At 40.2% G+C, this 16414-nt stretch overlaps 1 protein-coding gene and 1 long non-coding RNA gene across 8 annotated transcripts in view; both read left to right on the forward strand.

The window, feature by feature from the left end:
- The window catches only part of PPP2R3A (protein phosphatase 2 regulatory subunit B''alpha), a 62075-nt gene that overhangs the window by 26584 nt on the left and 19077 nt on the right, over nt 1-16414 (forward strand). For all 7 annotated transcript variants that reach the window (XR_011326116.1, XM_069791844.1, XM_069791843.1 and 4 more), the window contains 4 exons: nt 4534-4794; nt 7082-7185; nt 9865-9967; nt 11824-11898. Coding sequence is in view for 6 of the 7 variants with exons in the window: in XM_069791844.1 (XP_069647945.1) it covers nt 4534-4794; nt 7082-7185; nt 9865-9967; nt 11824-11898 (543 nt within the window). In the remaining variant the exon portion in view is untranslated. The remainder of the gene's footprint in view (nt 1-4533; nt 4795-7081; nt 7186-9864; nt 9968-11823; nt 11899-16414) is intronic.
- On the forward strand, nt 11908-14732 carry LOC138686819 (uncharacterized). Its single transcript, XR_011326117.1, has 3 exons — nt 11908-14121; nt 14206-14303; nt 14462-14732. It is a non-coding gene; the product is annotated as an uncharacterized lncRNA (long non-coding RNA).

The following is a 16414-nucleotide window of genomic DNA, read 5'->3' on the forward strand; positions in this document are numbered from 1 at the left end:
TTTGAGGATGGCTTGTGTCCAGTTACCATCAGACTTCAGTAAGACAGGAACTGTAAAAACTGGAAGGAGACGTTAAGTCAGCACTGTGGACTGTGAGAAACCAGGCTGAGTCACTGTACCCTAGAAAAGAGGATTACAGAATCCCATTTGGAAAAAAAACAAGAAACTGGTAAATTTATTATCTAGGATCCTGTTGGAGATTGGGTCCAGGAGGAAGGAGCAGAAAGCATTTGAGCACTTGATGTGATACTGCTTCCTTCTGTGGAGTTTTCTGCTGGGACTGGCAAGTCCCTGAGAGGCAAGCCTGGAGGGCAAAGGTTTAGTCTCTGTGCTTTGTTTGTGTAGCTACAATGAGGCTGTATTTCTCTCTGGTTTATTTATAATGCAGATGCCACTATTTTAGTCTGTCCATAAATAAATTGCATGACTGGCAAAAGATGATACAGCGGATAGACAGATTTTAGTTAAGGTAAATTACACTACGCTATGGAGCAGTGTTTAAAAACAAGCTTTAATCTCACCTTCCCCTTAGCAAAAAAAAAAAGTCTATTAGCTATTGGTAATAAAGATAAAAGATTTATTATAGTATTTGTAGTTTTCTTTCTTAGTTGTCCTTTCTGAAAATGCATGTCCCTGTTGGAAAAATGTGTTCCACTAAGCAAACAGCATTTAAGGTTAACTTTTTGCAATAAGAAATTGGTTTTTTCCAAGGAATTCCCACAGAATTTCTCCTCATATCACTTTTTTCGTTGGTTTTTGGTTTTGGTGGGTTTTTTTCGCAAATAGTTGTAATTAACTCCCTCTTTCTCCATAGTGGTCGACATCTGGTTATACCCATCCCAGACTATTAACTTGAAAGATTGTTTTAGGGAGCAAGATCCTCAAGAGCTGGTTGCTGCTTGTTGTTTTCTCTTGGTGGTGGTGTAGGCAGCTCACTTCTTACATGAGAAGGAAGAAGACAAAGTGCAAAAGTTTTATTTCTATTCCTGAAGTAGAATCTTCAGAAAAGAAGCCATCTATGAGCAATGCTTCCCCCTTGTTTGACTTGGACTGAGCAGGAGTTAGTGATTCAGTCTTACTGGGAAGGTCAGCTGCAAACTGATGTCTGAACTGCCTCCCTACTTGGAAGCTTAGCAGCATTCCTTGTATTTCTCCTATAGATGTCCAACCTTCTGGCTTGTGTTGTAGTCGTAGATCAGGAAATTACTGTAGATTCTGGGGTACTGAGTTGTGGCTTATGTGAGCTGGTACCAAGGGTTGCTGACTTTGACAGTACCTGGAAGAAAATGAGTTGTTCTGCTTTGCAGAAGGTGGAGGCCAGGTCGAAGTGGATGAGTTGTGTTACAGGATGATCAGCTGGAGTCTTGTGCTATATCGGGATGTATGTCATATACAGAAGAGGAGGAAAACGGCACAGTGCTGTTGTGGTAGTCTACTTTGGGGATGCCTCTTTGCCTTCTAAGAAAAAAAAAAACCCACAACAATTTTATCATTCTCTTGTACTGTAAGGGAAGGGGATATATTGTTAAAGTGAAGAGTCAGTGTCCTTTGAGAGAGCAATATGTTGGTTTGCTTCCTTTTGGTTTATGGACCTTTTCATTAAATTTGAATCATTTCTTCTAGTTCCTCATAGTCCTGACAGCTCGGAGGGCATGCATGCTTTGAAGAGATTAATGAGCAACAAACCTGTTTCTGAGAAGTGGGTCTTCAAGACAAACTGATGTTAAGTCCTATTATAGAAGTCAAGTGGCTGCAGTTGGCACTTTGTTGTCTGTTCCAGCTTTGCATTGTTTGTATGAATATGGTGCTGTGAGAAACCAGCAGGGATTTCCCCACTGTTGGAATCCAGAAAGTGAACTCTACTGAGTAGAGTTGTGTTGTGGCTGGAAAAGCCACTGGCTAGGCAGGGCAGACAGGGTGCAAGGCAGATGGTAAAAGAAGAAGTGGTGGTGTGTGTGAGTTCTCATCCAAGTCAAGTCACTAGCTTGACTTACACATCAAGGTCCGATTCACTGACCCACTGTTTCCCAGTCGGAATCTTCTTGAGAAAGCTTGTCTTGGGGACTTCTATTCACCCCTCTTGCTTAGCATCCCTTATTGAAGCAGAGAGTCATGGGGTGGGGGAGGATCTTCATCTACCTCTAACATGCAGCAGTGGCTGCTCTGGGACCATGTGCTCCCTTCCCAGGTGCATCCAGCCTGTCTGGGTTTTGCTGTTGTTAATCTGAGTAAAGAGCAAAAGGAAGCCAGGAGAAGGGTTTTCTTCTATTAAAGCAGTGAGCTGCTGCTCCTGAAGTGTGAGTGACCAGCTTCCACCCAGCTTAACCCTTGCCATCATTTCAGGTCACCTACCTGCATTGTCATACTGTGGGACAGAGTAACCAGGGCTGATGCTTACCCTGTCCCACAGCCCTCTTCAGCCCCAGTAGCACTTTGAGCCTCAGACCTGGCCCACTTTCAGCTCCAGCATCACTCAGGATCAGACACAAAGACGTGCAGTATGTGAGAGAGTAGGAAAAGTCAAGGAAGAATAGATTGTGGTAGGAATGGGAGGAAGAATAGATTGTGGTAACCAGTCTTATTCTCCAAAGGGTGAGAGCTAAATTGAGGATCATATGGACTCTGAATACTGGTATTGATAGAAGTCCTAAAGGCTGAAAGTAATCTTCAGCTTTTCTTGTATTGTAAGATACAGGAGAGGAGGACTTAAAGAAATGCAGGCTCCAGGTTGATGGGTTCTGTACAGAGCAGTTACAATACAAAAATATGCTTTGGCTGTCATATGTGTTCAAGCGTTCTTACTCCTGAAATGGGACAGCATTTGGGAGAAGGAAGAGGTCTTCCCCATTTAAAGAAAGAGCAGTGAAGCAGAGGAGTGAAGAGGAGGAAAATCCTTCCATCTCTTGTTTCACAGGTTTCTGAAGAATGGGTTATAAAGTATTCTAAACTGCAGGTAAAAACAGGGCTTAAGGAAGCTTTTACAATTCTCACTTCTTCACCTTCCTGAAAGCAAACCCATTCTAAGTTGGGGTATTCAGTATGTGTTAAGAAAAAACCTCCAAGTTTCTGGAAAATAATAAGGCAAAGAGTTTAGTCAGTTCATCATATACATTCTTCAGTATTTACTGAACTCAGACTTGGCTACTTTATCCTAAAACCATTTTGTTTTGAAGTAGTTAGAATAAACAAACTGAAAGTTGCAGCTGTATTTACTTGACTATTGCCTTATTAGCCTCTTACCACATATGTTGTTATATTAATAACAACTCTTGCATTTAAACTGTTGTGCAATAGGCAAACCTATCAGCTTTTCCCAAGAAAGTGTGTATTCATGGGGGAGCAGGGAATTTGTCATCCCTTGGCATTCCAGCATCTGAATTCTGCCACTTATACTGTAACTACTTTTCAAAGTTTAAAAAATATTCCCTCTTATCTCTGAAAAATTACCTATTTTAGGATCTCATTATGTACTTAAATAGAAATGCTGCCTTTTATGAAAAGTATTGATGTATAGGTAGAACTAGAAGATTGCAGAGATCCAATAGAAAGGTGATTTAGTGGGGTTCACCATATCAGCCACATGTTTATTAGAGGAGTGGTAGAACAGTAGAGCTAATGAAAAAAGAGGTGGTAGGCATGGGAGGAAAGACTAGCTTCAAACAGGCATGCAAAAGGCCTAGTTTAAATTCCCAGTTTTCTCCTTGTTTTTCAGCAAATGACATAGATGCTGATTCAGTGAAGCCTTTGAGTGCTTCGCCTGCAAAAGGACTCTTTCCGCTGGATTTGTGAACAGACCGTTTGCATTTTGCACTAACTCTGTGTGCTGTATCATGTGGGTGCCTAATGACAAACTGTGCTGGGTGCTCCTAATTCCTAATGTAAAAATTGTTTTGCCAGTACTTAGTACCTTGAACAAAATGAGGTCTTGGACTGTTGTAAGTTGGGCATAGAATAATAGGCTTCCTGAAATTTAGAAGACAGTCTTGCAAAGCTTTTCTTAATTTGTCTGTGAAGCAATACTTTGGCAAAACTAATTATGTTCCCAAGGGATGGAAAATGTCAATGTTATGAATGTAAGTTCACTCATACACGAGGCAAGACATTTGTCTGGGTGGATGTTCTAGTTCTAAGGGGAAATACTGAAGAGAAGATTTTGATGCTTTGCTGTTTATGGGGCAGAATGACAACACTATGACCAGCGTGAGAAGAAATAGCATTGTCCTTGTTCTATGGTATTGCTGAATTGCAGATTGTGTGTACTCTTGTGGTTCAATAGTATGTCATAATCCACAGCTACATACATAAAACGCACAGAAACTACATAAAAGCAGATGTGACGTATCCTAAATTTGCAATGTTTGATATTGCAGAAATTTTTTAATTGGCTACTTAAGACATGCATTTTTATCCCTGTGCTATAATTTAACGATTGGTGGGTTTTAATTTTTTCCTAAGCATGGGGAGCACCAACTGTTTTCTCCTGCTTGGTATGCCATGCTGTTAAAAAGTATTTGTTGTGAATTATATTTTCAGGTTCAAAATAAACAAGAGAAGAAACCTGGAACTTCATCCACAGTCCCTTTGAACGCTGCGGTTAGCCCTTGCACTCTTCTGCCTGTGAATAAAGCCACCAGCAGTACCCCTTTATCGATAAACATTCCACGTTTCTACTTCCCTAAAGGACTTCCGAATGTCTGCACTAATCATGAAGAAATCATTGCCAGGATTGAAGAAGCCTTTACAGAGTTTGAAGATGAGAAAGCAAACATCTGTGAAATGGGAAAAATTGCTAAGGTAACTGTTCTTTAGGTTTCTCATTTTTTTGAGAGAAACACTGAAACTAAAACTAATAAAGTATCTCATAGCTGTTCTCATTTTCAGTGAAAAAAGAACCAATATCCTTTTGCTCTGAATGTTTTTGCTAAGGTTAAGAAAATAGAAAAAAAAAAAAGAGCCAAGTTTGCTGTTTGTCACATCTGATGTGTATGCTCTTTCTTGCTCTGATCTGCAAAATGGTACTTTCAGATTTCTTACCAAATACAAATTTCCTTTTTGTTTTCTGTTCCTCCATAGTTATGCTCAGAAAGTAGCAGAAACTTAGTCTGCCTCTGTGGCTTCAGGTAGTGTCAGCTACCTTCTTTATGGTTAGCTGTCCCACTAATCTGGACATGATCTGTGTATGCTGTTGCAGTGTCACTTGAGAAAGCAGTTTTGAACCTATGCCTCTTTGGGCATAGGAGAGGGAAATGCTTAGTCAGCCCTCAGCCACTGAGATGTGTATGTTCAATATCCATAATGCAGGTGTCAGCAGACGTGGAGTTGTTACAGTTTGCTAATGAGTTCCTGGCTTCAGGGAACAAAACACAGCACTTGTGTGGGAGCATGATGCAGTTGGGTGGTTCTATTTTGCTCTCCTTCAACCATGATTTTTACTAATGCTGATCTAAAACTAGCAGTTGTCAGACACATCTCATATGTTCAGCTTGCCCTGAATGCATCTTTGGCACTGTAGATTGAGCAATGGTCTGTCCAAGAGGAGCACTTGTTTTCCAAGAAGGAAGATTTTTCTGGAAGAAGAGACTAGGTTGGTTTTTTGTTTCTTTGTTTTTAGAGGAATTGAGTGGCATTATTTGTAAACCATGTCTGAAAACAAAACTTAAACAGAAAAACTTCTTTGCTTGACCAAAAAAAGGTTTGAAACTGATTTTATGACAAGACAGGCAACTGTGTGTGGCCTGTCATGTTCAAACTGGGAAAAGCAGGAGGGTGGTGTAGAAGAGACCTCTGCTTTTGTCTGGTCTCTGCATCTGTGTCTACATGGATGTGTTCCATGCCATTTAGCTATTGTAAGGCTTGCTTCTGTACCATGGGGTTATTGATAATGGTACCAGTTTCGGGGATCTGAAATAAATGCTGGAGAAGCTACACAAAGAAAATAGCAGGAAGTAAATGTAACTCTTTCCTCAGATTAGCTAAACAGCTGTAGAAGTACAGTCACCTGACACAGGGATGGCTAACTCCAAAAGCAGTTCTTACGCTGATTGGGGTTCCCAAAGGAACATGCAGGCCCAGACAAAAAGTTGAAAATGGACTTGCAGGATGGTCTTGCTTAATAGAAGAGGTGAAGGAGGCTTTGTGGGGAAAGCAGAAATGATGCTTCAACTACTTCTTCAAAATGGTCTTCCTTCCATTTGGTGTGATATCCTTCTTGCCTGTGCCTGGCCTGAATCAGCTGCACTCCTACTCCCTCCAAGGCCTTTTTGCAGATGTTCTGATACCTTGTCTGAAGTCGTGAAGGTGGCTGGAAAGATCTTTGTGGTAAAGAGGAGGTTTCTTGAAGGTGTCAGCAGCTGGATGTTTGAAGCCATTTTCAAGCCTGCTTTTCTGAGGCATTACAGAGTACAAAATGCTTGAGCTTTTATTGATTACTATTCTGAAAGCTAGCAGCCTCTGCAAAGGCTAGCTAAAAAGTTGTGTTCAGGGAGTCCTTTTGCTGTTATCAGCCTCTTTCAATTTGTGCTTTCATTTTTTTGTTATCCTGCTGAGATCTAGCAGTGTTGGGAAGATGGACTGTTCTGGGTGGAAGGCACTGCACTGAAAACTACGGATAGGAACTATTTGTCCTTCAAGCATTTAATCATTAATTGTCTATAATTAGAATTGAAGTTCCCTTGCTGTCAATGAGAAGAAGTCAGCCCATACAGAGAATGGATCATCCTTTTCTAAGATACATCAGTGAGGTAGCTCATGCAAGTGCTCTTCTGGAAGGAGGTGCCTGTGTCTCTCCACTTCACTTTGCAGGGAGTCTTGCTAAACAGAGCTTAAGAGCGTGATAGTCTCTGATCCTTTTCCTAGCCTGACAGGATATATTTCTCAGCTACTTAAAAAGGCATATGACAAAGTAGAAAGTTATTAGTGGATTCTGAGCCTTGGCCTACAGTAAATAGCTTTTTGACTAACCTGTATGCCCTTACTGCTTTATTTCCCTTATGTAAAAGTCTTAGTGGGAAATTTGGTATGTAAACAAGCAGGCTCTTGTGACTGCTTTTGTATTCCGTTTTGTTCTGGTGTTTCATTACAGATATGTGGCTGCCCGCTCTACTGGAAAGCACCTATGTTCAATGCATCAGGAGGAGAAAGGACAGGATGTGTATCTGTACACTCATTTGTATCCATGTGGAGAAAGTGAGTACAGCAAATGCAAAATTCTCTTTCTGGAAAAAGAGAACAGCCTGCCATAGAAGTTGGAGGGGTGGTTTGTTGTTGTTGGTTTTGGTTTGGGGGGGGTTTTGCAGGGTTTTTTGTTTGTGTTTTTTTGTGTTTGTTTCTTTCCTTCTACCAGACTTTTCAAATCATTTTCTCTTCTTTAGAATAAAATAAATGGCTTAATCTCTTTCAGCTTAAGTTTTCTTCCCCAAAACTCCCTGAACACTTGTTTCCATGCTGCATCAAGAAACTTTGAAGCAATTGTATAGATGATGAGACATTTTGGTCTGGTTGGCATACAAAATACATGAACACACTCCATAGAAATATGTCAGCTATTCTGCGATAACTGATAGATGTCAGTGGATTTTGGATATATTTATCTTAGGCCTTACTGCTGCTACGCTAGTGCACTAAGCAAGTGCCCTTTGGGAATGGGGAAAGGAGCCATGTGATAATGTTATAGGACAGGAAGAAGGAATGTAAAATAAAGAAGAAGCATACAAGTGGATATTCTGGGAGCTTTAATAGTTATTACCCTCCTCAAGCATGCTGTATAATAAATCTGTGGCGTTTGACAGCCACTTCCATGTACCATTGTAAAGGCTTCTTTTTGAAATTAAGAGCTCTGGATATGTTGTATCTGGAGTCAGAGGTGTGACGTGGAAGAGACTTGCTCTCTTGCCTAATGTTTTTCCCTCCAGGGCAATTCAGGCTGTAGTTTACTTTGTGAAACACCTGAGCAATGTCTCCATCTCGTATCTAGAGTTCTAATTTTTGACTTAATGGTTGCTCTTCAGATTCTTGAAGTAGCCTTTAACCCTGAGTCTCCAAAGTATTTCCTGTGATAATATTGTCAAAACATCTTCTAGTTACTCTGGCAAAATTGCAAAAAGTTAGGGTGACTGATCAGTGAGTTCTTCTTGACACAGACTTTTTTCCTGCCTTAGGTTCCTCCAATTATTCCTAATTAATCCCTCCATTGTGATACCACATATTGTCACTCCTCTGACTTTCCCATCCTACAGATACTTGCAGACTGTGGTCATGCCCTTCTTCTGTATTCTTTTAACCACGCCCTTTCCAAGCCAAGTTTTGTATGCTTTTCTCACTTTAATTGCTCTTTTAGAAAGACTTTTTTTCCCCTCCTCCTCCCCTCTGACAGTTACAAATGTTTTTCTGGAAACAGGATAGACAGAAAGAAATGTAGTCTTCCTGGTAAAGTTAGACTACAGCTATCTGAACACAGCATAACTTTAAAACGGGTATCTTTAATTGCTGATGCCTGTTTTTAAGCATCTTGGTAGGTGACCTGACTTTTCAAAATGCTACATGCTCACTGATCTCATTTGAAGTCAATAGGAATTGCTGGATATACAATATTTCTGAAAATCGGATCTTTTTTGTTTGTTGCTAAAACGTGGCTTTGTTTTAAAACATCATCTTTATGTGCCTGATTATTTTTATTTTTAAAAGCTAAAACATTAGCACCTCTTTTCTGCAGATGATTTAGAATGTGTCTGTTAATTGACAGTTAGCATGATATGAATGTGCAGCTAACAGGATTGCTTGTCAGCCATTAAATCTTTTTTCTTTTTTCTTTTTTTTTTCCTGGAAGACTTGTTTAAAAAAAACTCTTTTTTTTTTAAAGTCTGCTTTTGTTAACAAGTGATGAAGCCAGAATTAGTGGCAAGCCAGTTAGTGTGATCTCTTCAGGAAAACTACAGGCATTTCAGTACTGTGTTTCAGTATATGTTCATACGCTTTCAGGAGAGGAGGGGGGTCAATAATGACTCATAGTATATAATAGTGCATTTATATTTACAGTTACTAAAGAATACAGGGAATTTTCTGAGTAATTTCTCATTTCCCTTACACTATATGAACAACTTAGTGTTTGATATATCAGAATGTTCTCTTCTGTTACAGGTATTCAGTAGTGATTTGGTAAATGTCATGAAGTTTCTGTTTTCATGAGTATTTCTTCTTTGGAGTGAATTAAGTGTTTGTGATACCTTTGACCAGGGTAGTATTTTGTATTAGAAGAAAGCAGAGACAAGAATCTGTGTCATAGATGCAAACTGTCAACCTAATGAGTTTACATGCTTCTCTAAATACTCAGTCCTACTAACTGTTTCATTAGGCTGTTCTCCAGGACTTCAGTGCACAGCAGCCAGCTGTGCCATAATTAACAAGGGATGCTCTTTTTTGCCTCTTGGGGAGTGATTTTTCTGGTTGAAAATTTAGTCACTGTAGTTTGGCAATATCCTCAAATATTAAAAAGGATTAAATTGGAGACCGTGTCTGTTATGGCATCCCATTAGGTTGATCCTGTTGACTTTGAATGAGATGAGCGAGCATACAGCATTTTGAAAAGTCAGGTTGCTTACTAAGGTGCTGTGGAATCAACGTAAGAACAGTCTTCAGTAAGAAACCTTGTTTACCACAGCAATGTTAACATGAAAAAAAGCTCCACTGGGTGGAAGTACCTTGGTGCTGCTGAAATATATTGAAGATGGGTGCTCTGGGGTTAACTTTGCATAATTCACAGTGTAAATGTATTGCATAACATGTGATAAGGCACTCCATACTCGATCTGTAGTTTGTGATTCTTCTGTGAGGGATAAAGTGGTTGGAGTAACTCTTCATCTCTCGTAGGATCCTATGTAACTGCCATGATGATGCATCCAGATTCACGTACCTTTTAGCAAAGCCTAGCTGTGACTACCTAGAACAGGAGGACTTCATCCTGCTTCTTCAGGTACCTGTAACAGCTCAGCAGTGAATGGATGGGGAAAGAGTGCTATGTTTATTTTATAACTTCTTTATTTTCATGTCTTTAAATGTTTACCAAGGGCATGCAGACCTTTGGTTTGAACAGCACCTGGGTGGGGTTTATTTTGGAGTGAACTATAAATAAGCATTTTAAGTGGACTATTTTGCATAAGTGCCAACCAGCTACATATCTTGCTAAAGTTGCTGAGGATTGTCGAAGCTTTATTTAGTCTCTTGTCTGTTATTAGGATTCGTATTTATCAGTGCCTGGTAACCAGGCTGAAATTTGCCCCATTTCTCTAGGTGCTTATTGGGAAAAATGCATGGTGCTGTTGATACTCAAGCACAACATAACAGCTTATTAGAAAAGTTGTAAAAGTTGCTTGACAAGACAGTTATAATTGCATTTGTCTAGCGAGACTACCAGATACAGTATCGTGGAAACCTTTGTGAAGAATTTTGCAGTTCCAGTTGTTCTGTATATGCCTCTACACCTGCTAGGGCACAAGTCTCACTGCTGATTTTTTTTTTTTCCTAATATTCAGGCTAAATCTGTGCATCCTGATTTCATTTCTTCCTTTTCCTTTTGTTCACATGTGATATTTTTAACAAAGCAAAGTATCATTCTTTAATTATTTGTGGCCATTTAGGCAGACTCTGCGTAGGTTTAGGGTTTCTTTATAGTTTCTCTGTAAATCAGGTCTATCTGCCCCTCTGATCATCTGTTGATACTTTTTCTGAGCTCTTCCAAATATCCCTAGATTTCTCACACTGCAAAACCTCTGTGGAGATGCTGCTTTGTGGAAAAAATTTGTGTCTGCGCTGGATGTTTCTGTGTCCCAAACAAAAGTGGGACTGTAATGGGTAAATTTTCTCATGTTCTTTTTCATCTTTTCTCCACTGGGCACATTGCCTTTCCTGATTGATTGCAGCTCTTCTTTTTAGCTACTGGTGCAATCAAAGGTATGTGCAGTATTGTTTGTCAGTCAACCAGAGACTAGCAATATTACACCATATTACACACCATCATATTAGACATGAAGTTAGACTGGCCAAAATTGGGTCATATCACACCCCTAAGGACACTCTGCTCTATCCATTTGTCATGTCATGGTATAGGCAAAGCAAAACTTTGAACACTTTTTTTAAAGGGTGGAGCAGTCAGACATGTAGAAATTACACAGACATTGATTCATACAGGTTCTGAACTGATTCATTCAGGATCTGACCAGTTTCTTCACATTTTTGGTCATGCATTTCTTGGTAGATTTGGCATCATGAGCAAGTGTTTGGCTTACAAAAAGCTGATCTTGAGAAAGAGGCACCTCCACAGGTAGTTCAAGTAAATTTTGGAAAAGCACTGATCACATCTGTATGCATTCTGAGGCTCACAAGAGCTTTCATTGTTGCGGAGGACATAAATGTTAAGTTTCCCAACCTTTCAAGGAATGTTTATTTCTGATACCTACCTCTAATAAATGTTAATATCTTCAGTGAATGGAGGAAAAAAAAAAGATCTTGGAGAAGAGATAGTTGCATGGTCAGCTAACTAATTTTTTTGTCTCATTCAATGAAAATGAGTTTTCATCTACTCACTAACTCTCTTCCTTTGTTTTTCTGTCCTTAAGTAAATCAAAATGGCCCAACAGGTGCGTATTGCCCAGAAAATGTATTCTACTTATAATTCTAGAAGTTTCACTTTATAGATTAAAAGATGTCATTTCAGTTTTATTGTTAATGCTGCAAATACAGTTTCAAAAGTAATGGTTTGTAAACCAAACAACTTCTAAACATTAAAAGGAGAAGAAAATCTATTTCATTTTATTTGGTCTTTCCTTGCAGGATGTGGTGGAAACACATCCTGGCCTGACGTTCCTGAAGGATGCTCCGGAGTTCCATTCCCGGTATATTACGACGGTAGGCTGGGTCATTTGATCTCCTGTGACACTGCTGTACCAGCCCTCCCTTTCTGATTTGTCGCTGTTCCCATCAGCAAATCCTTCAGTTATTTCAAAAAATAGGTGTTTTTAATATTACTGGCAATTAGTTATTTTAAGAACTACTTCCAAAGAAAAAATGAATCTGCCTGTGTGTATAAGAGGTTATTCAAAAGCTTAATAATGATTCCTTCTGGTCTTAAGCAAATCTATAGAAACAACTGTTTTGGCCTTTAATCCTGATGAAAGAAAATGAGAGGTCCTTCTTTGGTCTTTAAGAGCTGCTATGTTACCCCTAATTCTGCTGGGCTGCTGAGACATGGAAGGCTGTATGTTTGAAGATTTCTGTCACTTAGGCATGGAGAATCTGTGATTGTTCCATGGTACAAAGCATCCATTGCACACAAGGGTCTACCATCCAACTCTCCTGCCTCTTGCTCTTGCCAGAAAACCTGTCTAGTCTTTCTGAGTCTCTGAGCTTTTGTGACTACTGTTTGTTGTTGGGTTTTGTTCTGTAGCTTTGTTCCAACTTTGCGGTCAGCAGTTAGACTGGTGCTTTATCTGAATAAGTTTGTACTTTTAAGCCTTTAGCTTGTCTCATGTTGGGTATGAATCTGAATAAAAGGTATAAATGTTAGGATGTTTTATCTCTGCAGACCTGATGGGAGCTGTATCCCAACAGGGCTCAAGGGCTTAAAGTTTCTCCTGTTTGCTTGCCAGGGTCTGCATGGGGCCAGCTGCACCACATACTGGCAGCTTGGAGATTACTGGCAGACACAGGCTTGTTCCTTTCCTATAAGAAGCAGATGGCAGAAAGATGCTGTTGCTCTGGGCAAATCCTGAACTGTCACAGTAATGTTCTATGAAAATGTATAACAAGAATCGATTTTAAATGTTTTAGATGCACTTGAACATGACAGTGAACATCAGTGTATTATCAATTTACTTAGTCCCCATGGAGCAAAACAACATATACGTTAAGCATAGTAACTGGCCAGAACAGGTGTAACAATGGCCAGAGAATTATGGAGGCACGTGAATGGGTGAGTGTGGAAGGTGTCTGTGGCACATGTACCCTGGTATTTGGTGTTTAAAGTACGTGGAGGGGTGAGAGCTGAAAGATTTAAGGTCATACTAGCTTTGGTTTCTGACTGCACTATCAACCAGTTGTTCTTTGCTGGTTTGCCAAAACCAGGACAGTGGGTCAAGATAAAATGTGTGGTTGTCCTGGTGCTGGCTGTTGGGTGGTGACAAAGGCAGTTCTGTGCATCTGCCTTTCCAGGTTCCTCTTCTCAAGTTGCATGCTGTTCCTGTATTTTTCAGGGTCTAAAGCAGGGAATAAAGGCAAGAAACAAATGTCTTTGTAGAGTAATCACCAAAATGATCACCCTTGGTGTCCTGAAGCAGCAATTGCTGCACTTCCTAGACCTCGTTGCGGTGCAGTGCATGTTCTGGTCTGAGAGACCAGCTGTGTGAAGCTGATGTTCCACTTCAAGATAATTGAAGTGCAGGCTGCTACTAAAAAGGGAAACACCTTTTCCTTCCTCTCTCCTTTTCTACAACTTCCCTTGTGCCTCGGCAAGGTCCTGTGTGACCACCATAAAGCAGTCACAGAACTGGACCCTTCATGAGTACGTGAAGCTCCTCAATGCTCCTTGATCCTGCTTGTATCTCCACTGTGCTTTCCTACTTCAGTCTGGGCCTTTAGGCACCCTGACTCACAGTATTCTGACAGAGGTGGCTTCCTAGGCTTGTTCCCAGGCAGCCAAGAAACAGTGGTGCATGTGGTTGAGGCAAACGGTGTGTAGCAGTGAATCTTACAAAGCTGTGGTGTCCTTCACAGACTCCTTGCACTGGCAGGACGGTGCTGTTCTGGGTGTCTGTGCCGACAGACAGATTCCTTCTGAGCTCAGCATGTATGGCCTGGGCCAGATCACTGAGTTGGAGCAGAGCCAAGACCTTGGGAGACAGGCAGTCTGTGGGGTCAGGTTGTTCCCATCTGGAGTGGCAGTATTTGGCCCACTGCAGCAGTGGCTCTCCTCTGATACCAGGAGTTCCTATTTCTCACATCTCCTTTCACAGACAGTTTGGCATTTCTCTCTCTTTAATGCTACAAAATTCAGTGTTTCCACCAGGAAGTAATGAAGGAAACAGCTTTGTCCTTGGATTTTGAGACTACTTGGATCCTTTTGATCCCTTCAAGGTAGAGTGCCTTATACCTACTTACGGTGACAGAATACTGTATTTGCTGCCAGTGCAAGAATTACATTTTATATTTGTGTTGCAGATGAGGGCCGTGAGGAGACACTGGTTTTTGTGTTCATTGCTGGATACAGCATCACTTAGTTGAAATCGCCTGGAGAGTAAGGTAACAGTCTAGTATGGGTAAGATATGTATGCACGTTTCAGTTTTGGTTTTTTTGCCTATCTCTGCACCTTTTAGAGGTGCCTTTTGGATACAATAGGCTGTAATTTAATCTGTATCAGTATCTGTGAGCTGTTGTATTGCCAGTATACTAAACTACTTGTGTTTCTTTCAACAGAGGCCAACTCCTGAAGCTGATGAAGACAGTGCAAAATATCACATGGCATTTATTGTAAAAGCTTTAAAATGTGACTTCTCCCAGAATGTTCAAACAAGGCTCAGAGTTAGCACTGCATGCTGTTGTTGAAAAGCTGAGTCAACTAAAAACAACTTGGCAAAACATACTGCTTGTTGAAGAATGCTTCAGCTTATGCAGTATTACCAATGTGAATGTGTAAGGGGAGGATGGCCTACAGGGTTTAATAAAACTTTGTGGGTTTTTCCAGAAATGGTATTGCTTTTGTTCTTCTATGGGAAGATTGGGGAAAGGTCTAGAACTGACCCATCAATGGTTTGGGTCCTGGTGGTAGATTATATGAAGATAATGGGGAAATAGGAAGGGGCTCCCCCTTCCAAAGGCTTATGTACTGAATTCAGAATAAATAATATTCCATGCTGGCAAAAACAAAGCCAGTTATGGCTTTCAGTAAGGCATAACTGATGAGAGTGGCTTGAATGCTGCAAATCATCTCAGGCTGTGTAATTATGTTCTAGGATGTTTCCCAAATGCTTTTTCTGACAGCTTGGTTTTCACAACCTGGAAAAGGAGAGAAGTATTGATATTTTATACTGATATATACACTATGTACTATCCATTGAAACTGGACCATTATTTGAATAATAAGGCTTGCACTGAATGACCAGACATTGTAAAAAAGATGAGAAGAGATCCCATTTTACCTCTGCCTTATTTTTACAGCTAGGTGAGGAGAGAGCAGATGGAACATCTTTATCGGTATGGTCTGATAGAGGAACAGTTTCTTACGTGTCACAAACGGGGATATTTTGTTGTCTTGTCTTTTTGCTCTGCCTGCAGGGTAATAAAAATTGCTGGTTAGGAGTCTTTTTTGTGATTCTTGGGATTGTTATTTTTGAGTCCTTGGAATGGTGTGAAAACCCTGTATCTTTAAGAATTGCTACAAAGTTGTCAGGTGTGATAATGGCTTATGTATGAGGTGAGACCCACTTCAGTCTCTGAGCTGTTGTGCAGTCTGGAAGCAGAGGCCAAACAAAGTCCAAAAATAGAGTCAGGGCGGTGGCTGCCAGAGGCATTAAAGAAGAAACAAACATACAGTTTTTTCATTGTGCTTAAGACCAGAAAGGATCATTGTGATTACCTAGTCTGACCTCTTGGATTACACAGGCCATAGAACTTTGCTCAGTGACTCCTGAAGATAGGAGAGATTTGTTTGTTTGTTTGTTATTAATTGAATTGACACCCAACTTTATAAGGACATCAGTCTTTGAAGACTGGAGTGATAACGAGCCTGCAGTCTTTCTTTGGGCGTTGTCCCAGTTGTTAGTCAGTGGCAGTGTAAATGTGCATTCTTATCTCTCTGAATTAGGCTGATTTCAGCTTCTAGTTATGTATTTCATGAGAGACAAAAAGTCCTCCTGCTGTCCCACATCTCCCCATATAGGCTTTCAAGGAGCAGGATAGCTACCAATAGATGTCATATTCAGCTAAGTTGGATATATTAGTTCTCCAGGATACATTTTGAGTCGTCAAATCATTCTTGTGTCTCTGAATTATTTGTGCTCATCAGTATTTACTGTCTCCCTAAACTGTGTATCCTGTGAAGCAGATTGTTAGCAACAATCTCATACTTGGTTCCAGATCTGTTCTGGACTAATAACCAGCACGTGTGTGACTGAGTCAAAGCATGGCCCTTAAATGGTGATTACCTACTCGGAAGCTAGTTCTAGCTAAGAAACAAACCCATCCCATTTAATTTAATTGGATTAATCCCTATAATGTCCATGTTGTTGTGTAAAGTTAATTTTCTTGTTGGAATAGTGTGCACTATTAAGGTTTACCAAAAATTCTAGGATAATATGTCAACATCATGTCAGAGACATCAAAGGTTGGTTTGTACTAGGTTTGGTCGACAAGAACTATATTCCACAGATT

The sequence above is a fragment of the Haliaeetus albicilla genome, chromosome 9, assembly GCF_947461875.1.
Source record: "Haliaeetus albicilla chromosome 9, bHalAlb1.1, whole genome shotgun sequence".
Taxonomy (NCBI): domain Eukaryota; kingdom Metazoa; phylum Chordata; class Aves; order Accipitriformes; family Accipitridae; genus Haliaeetus; species Haliaeetus albicilla.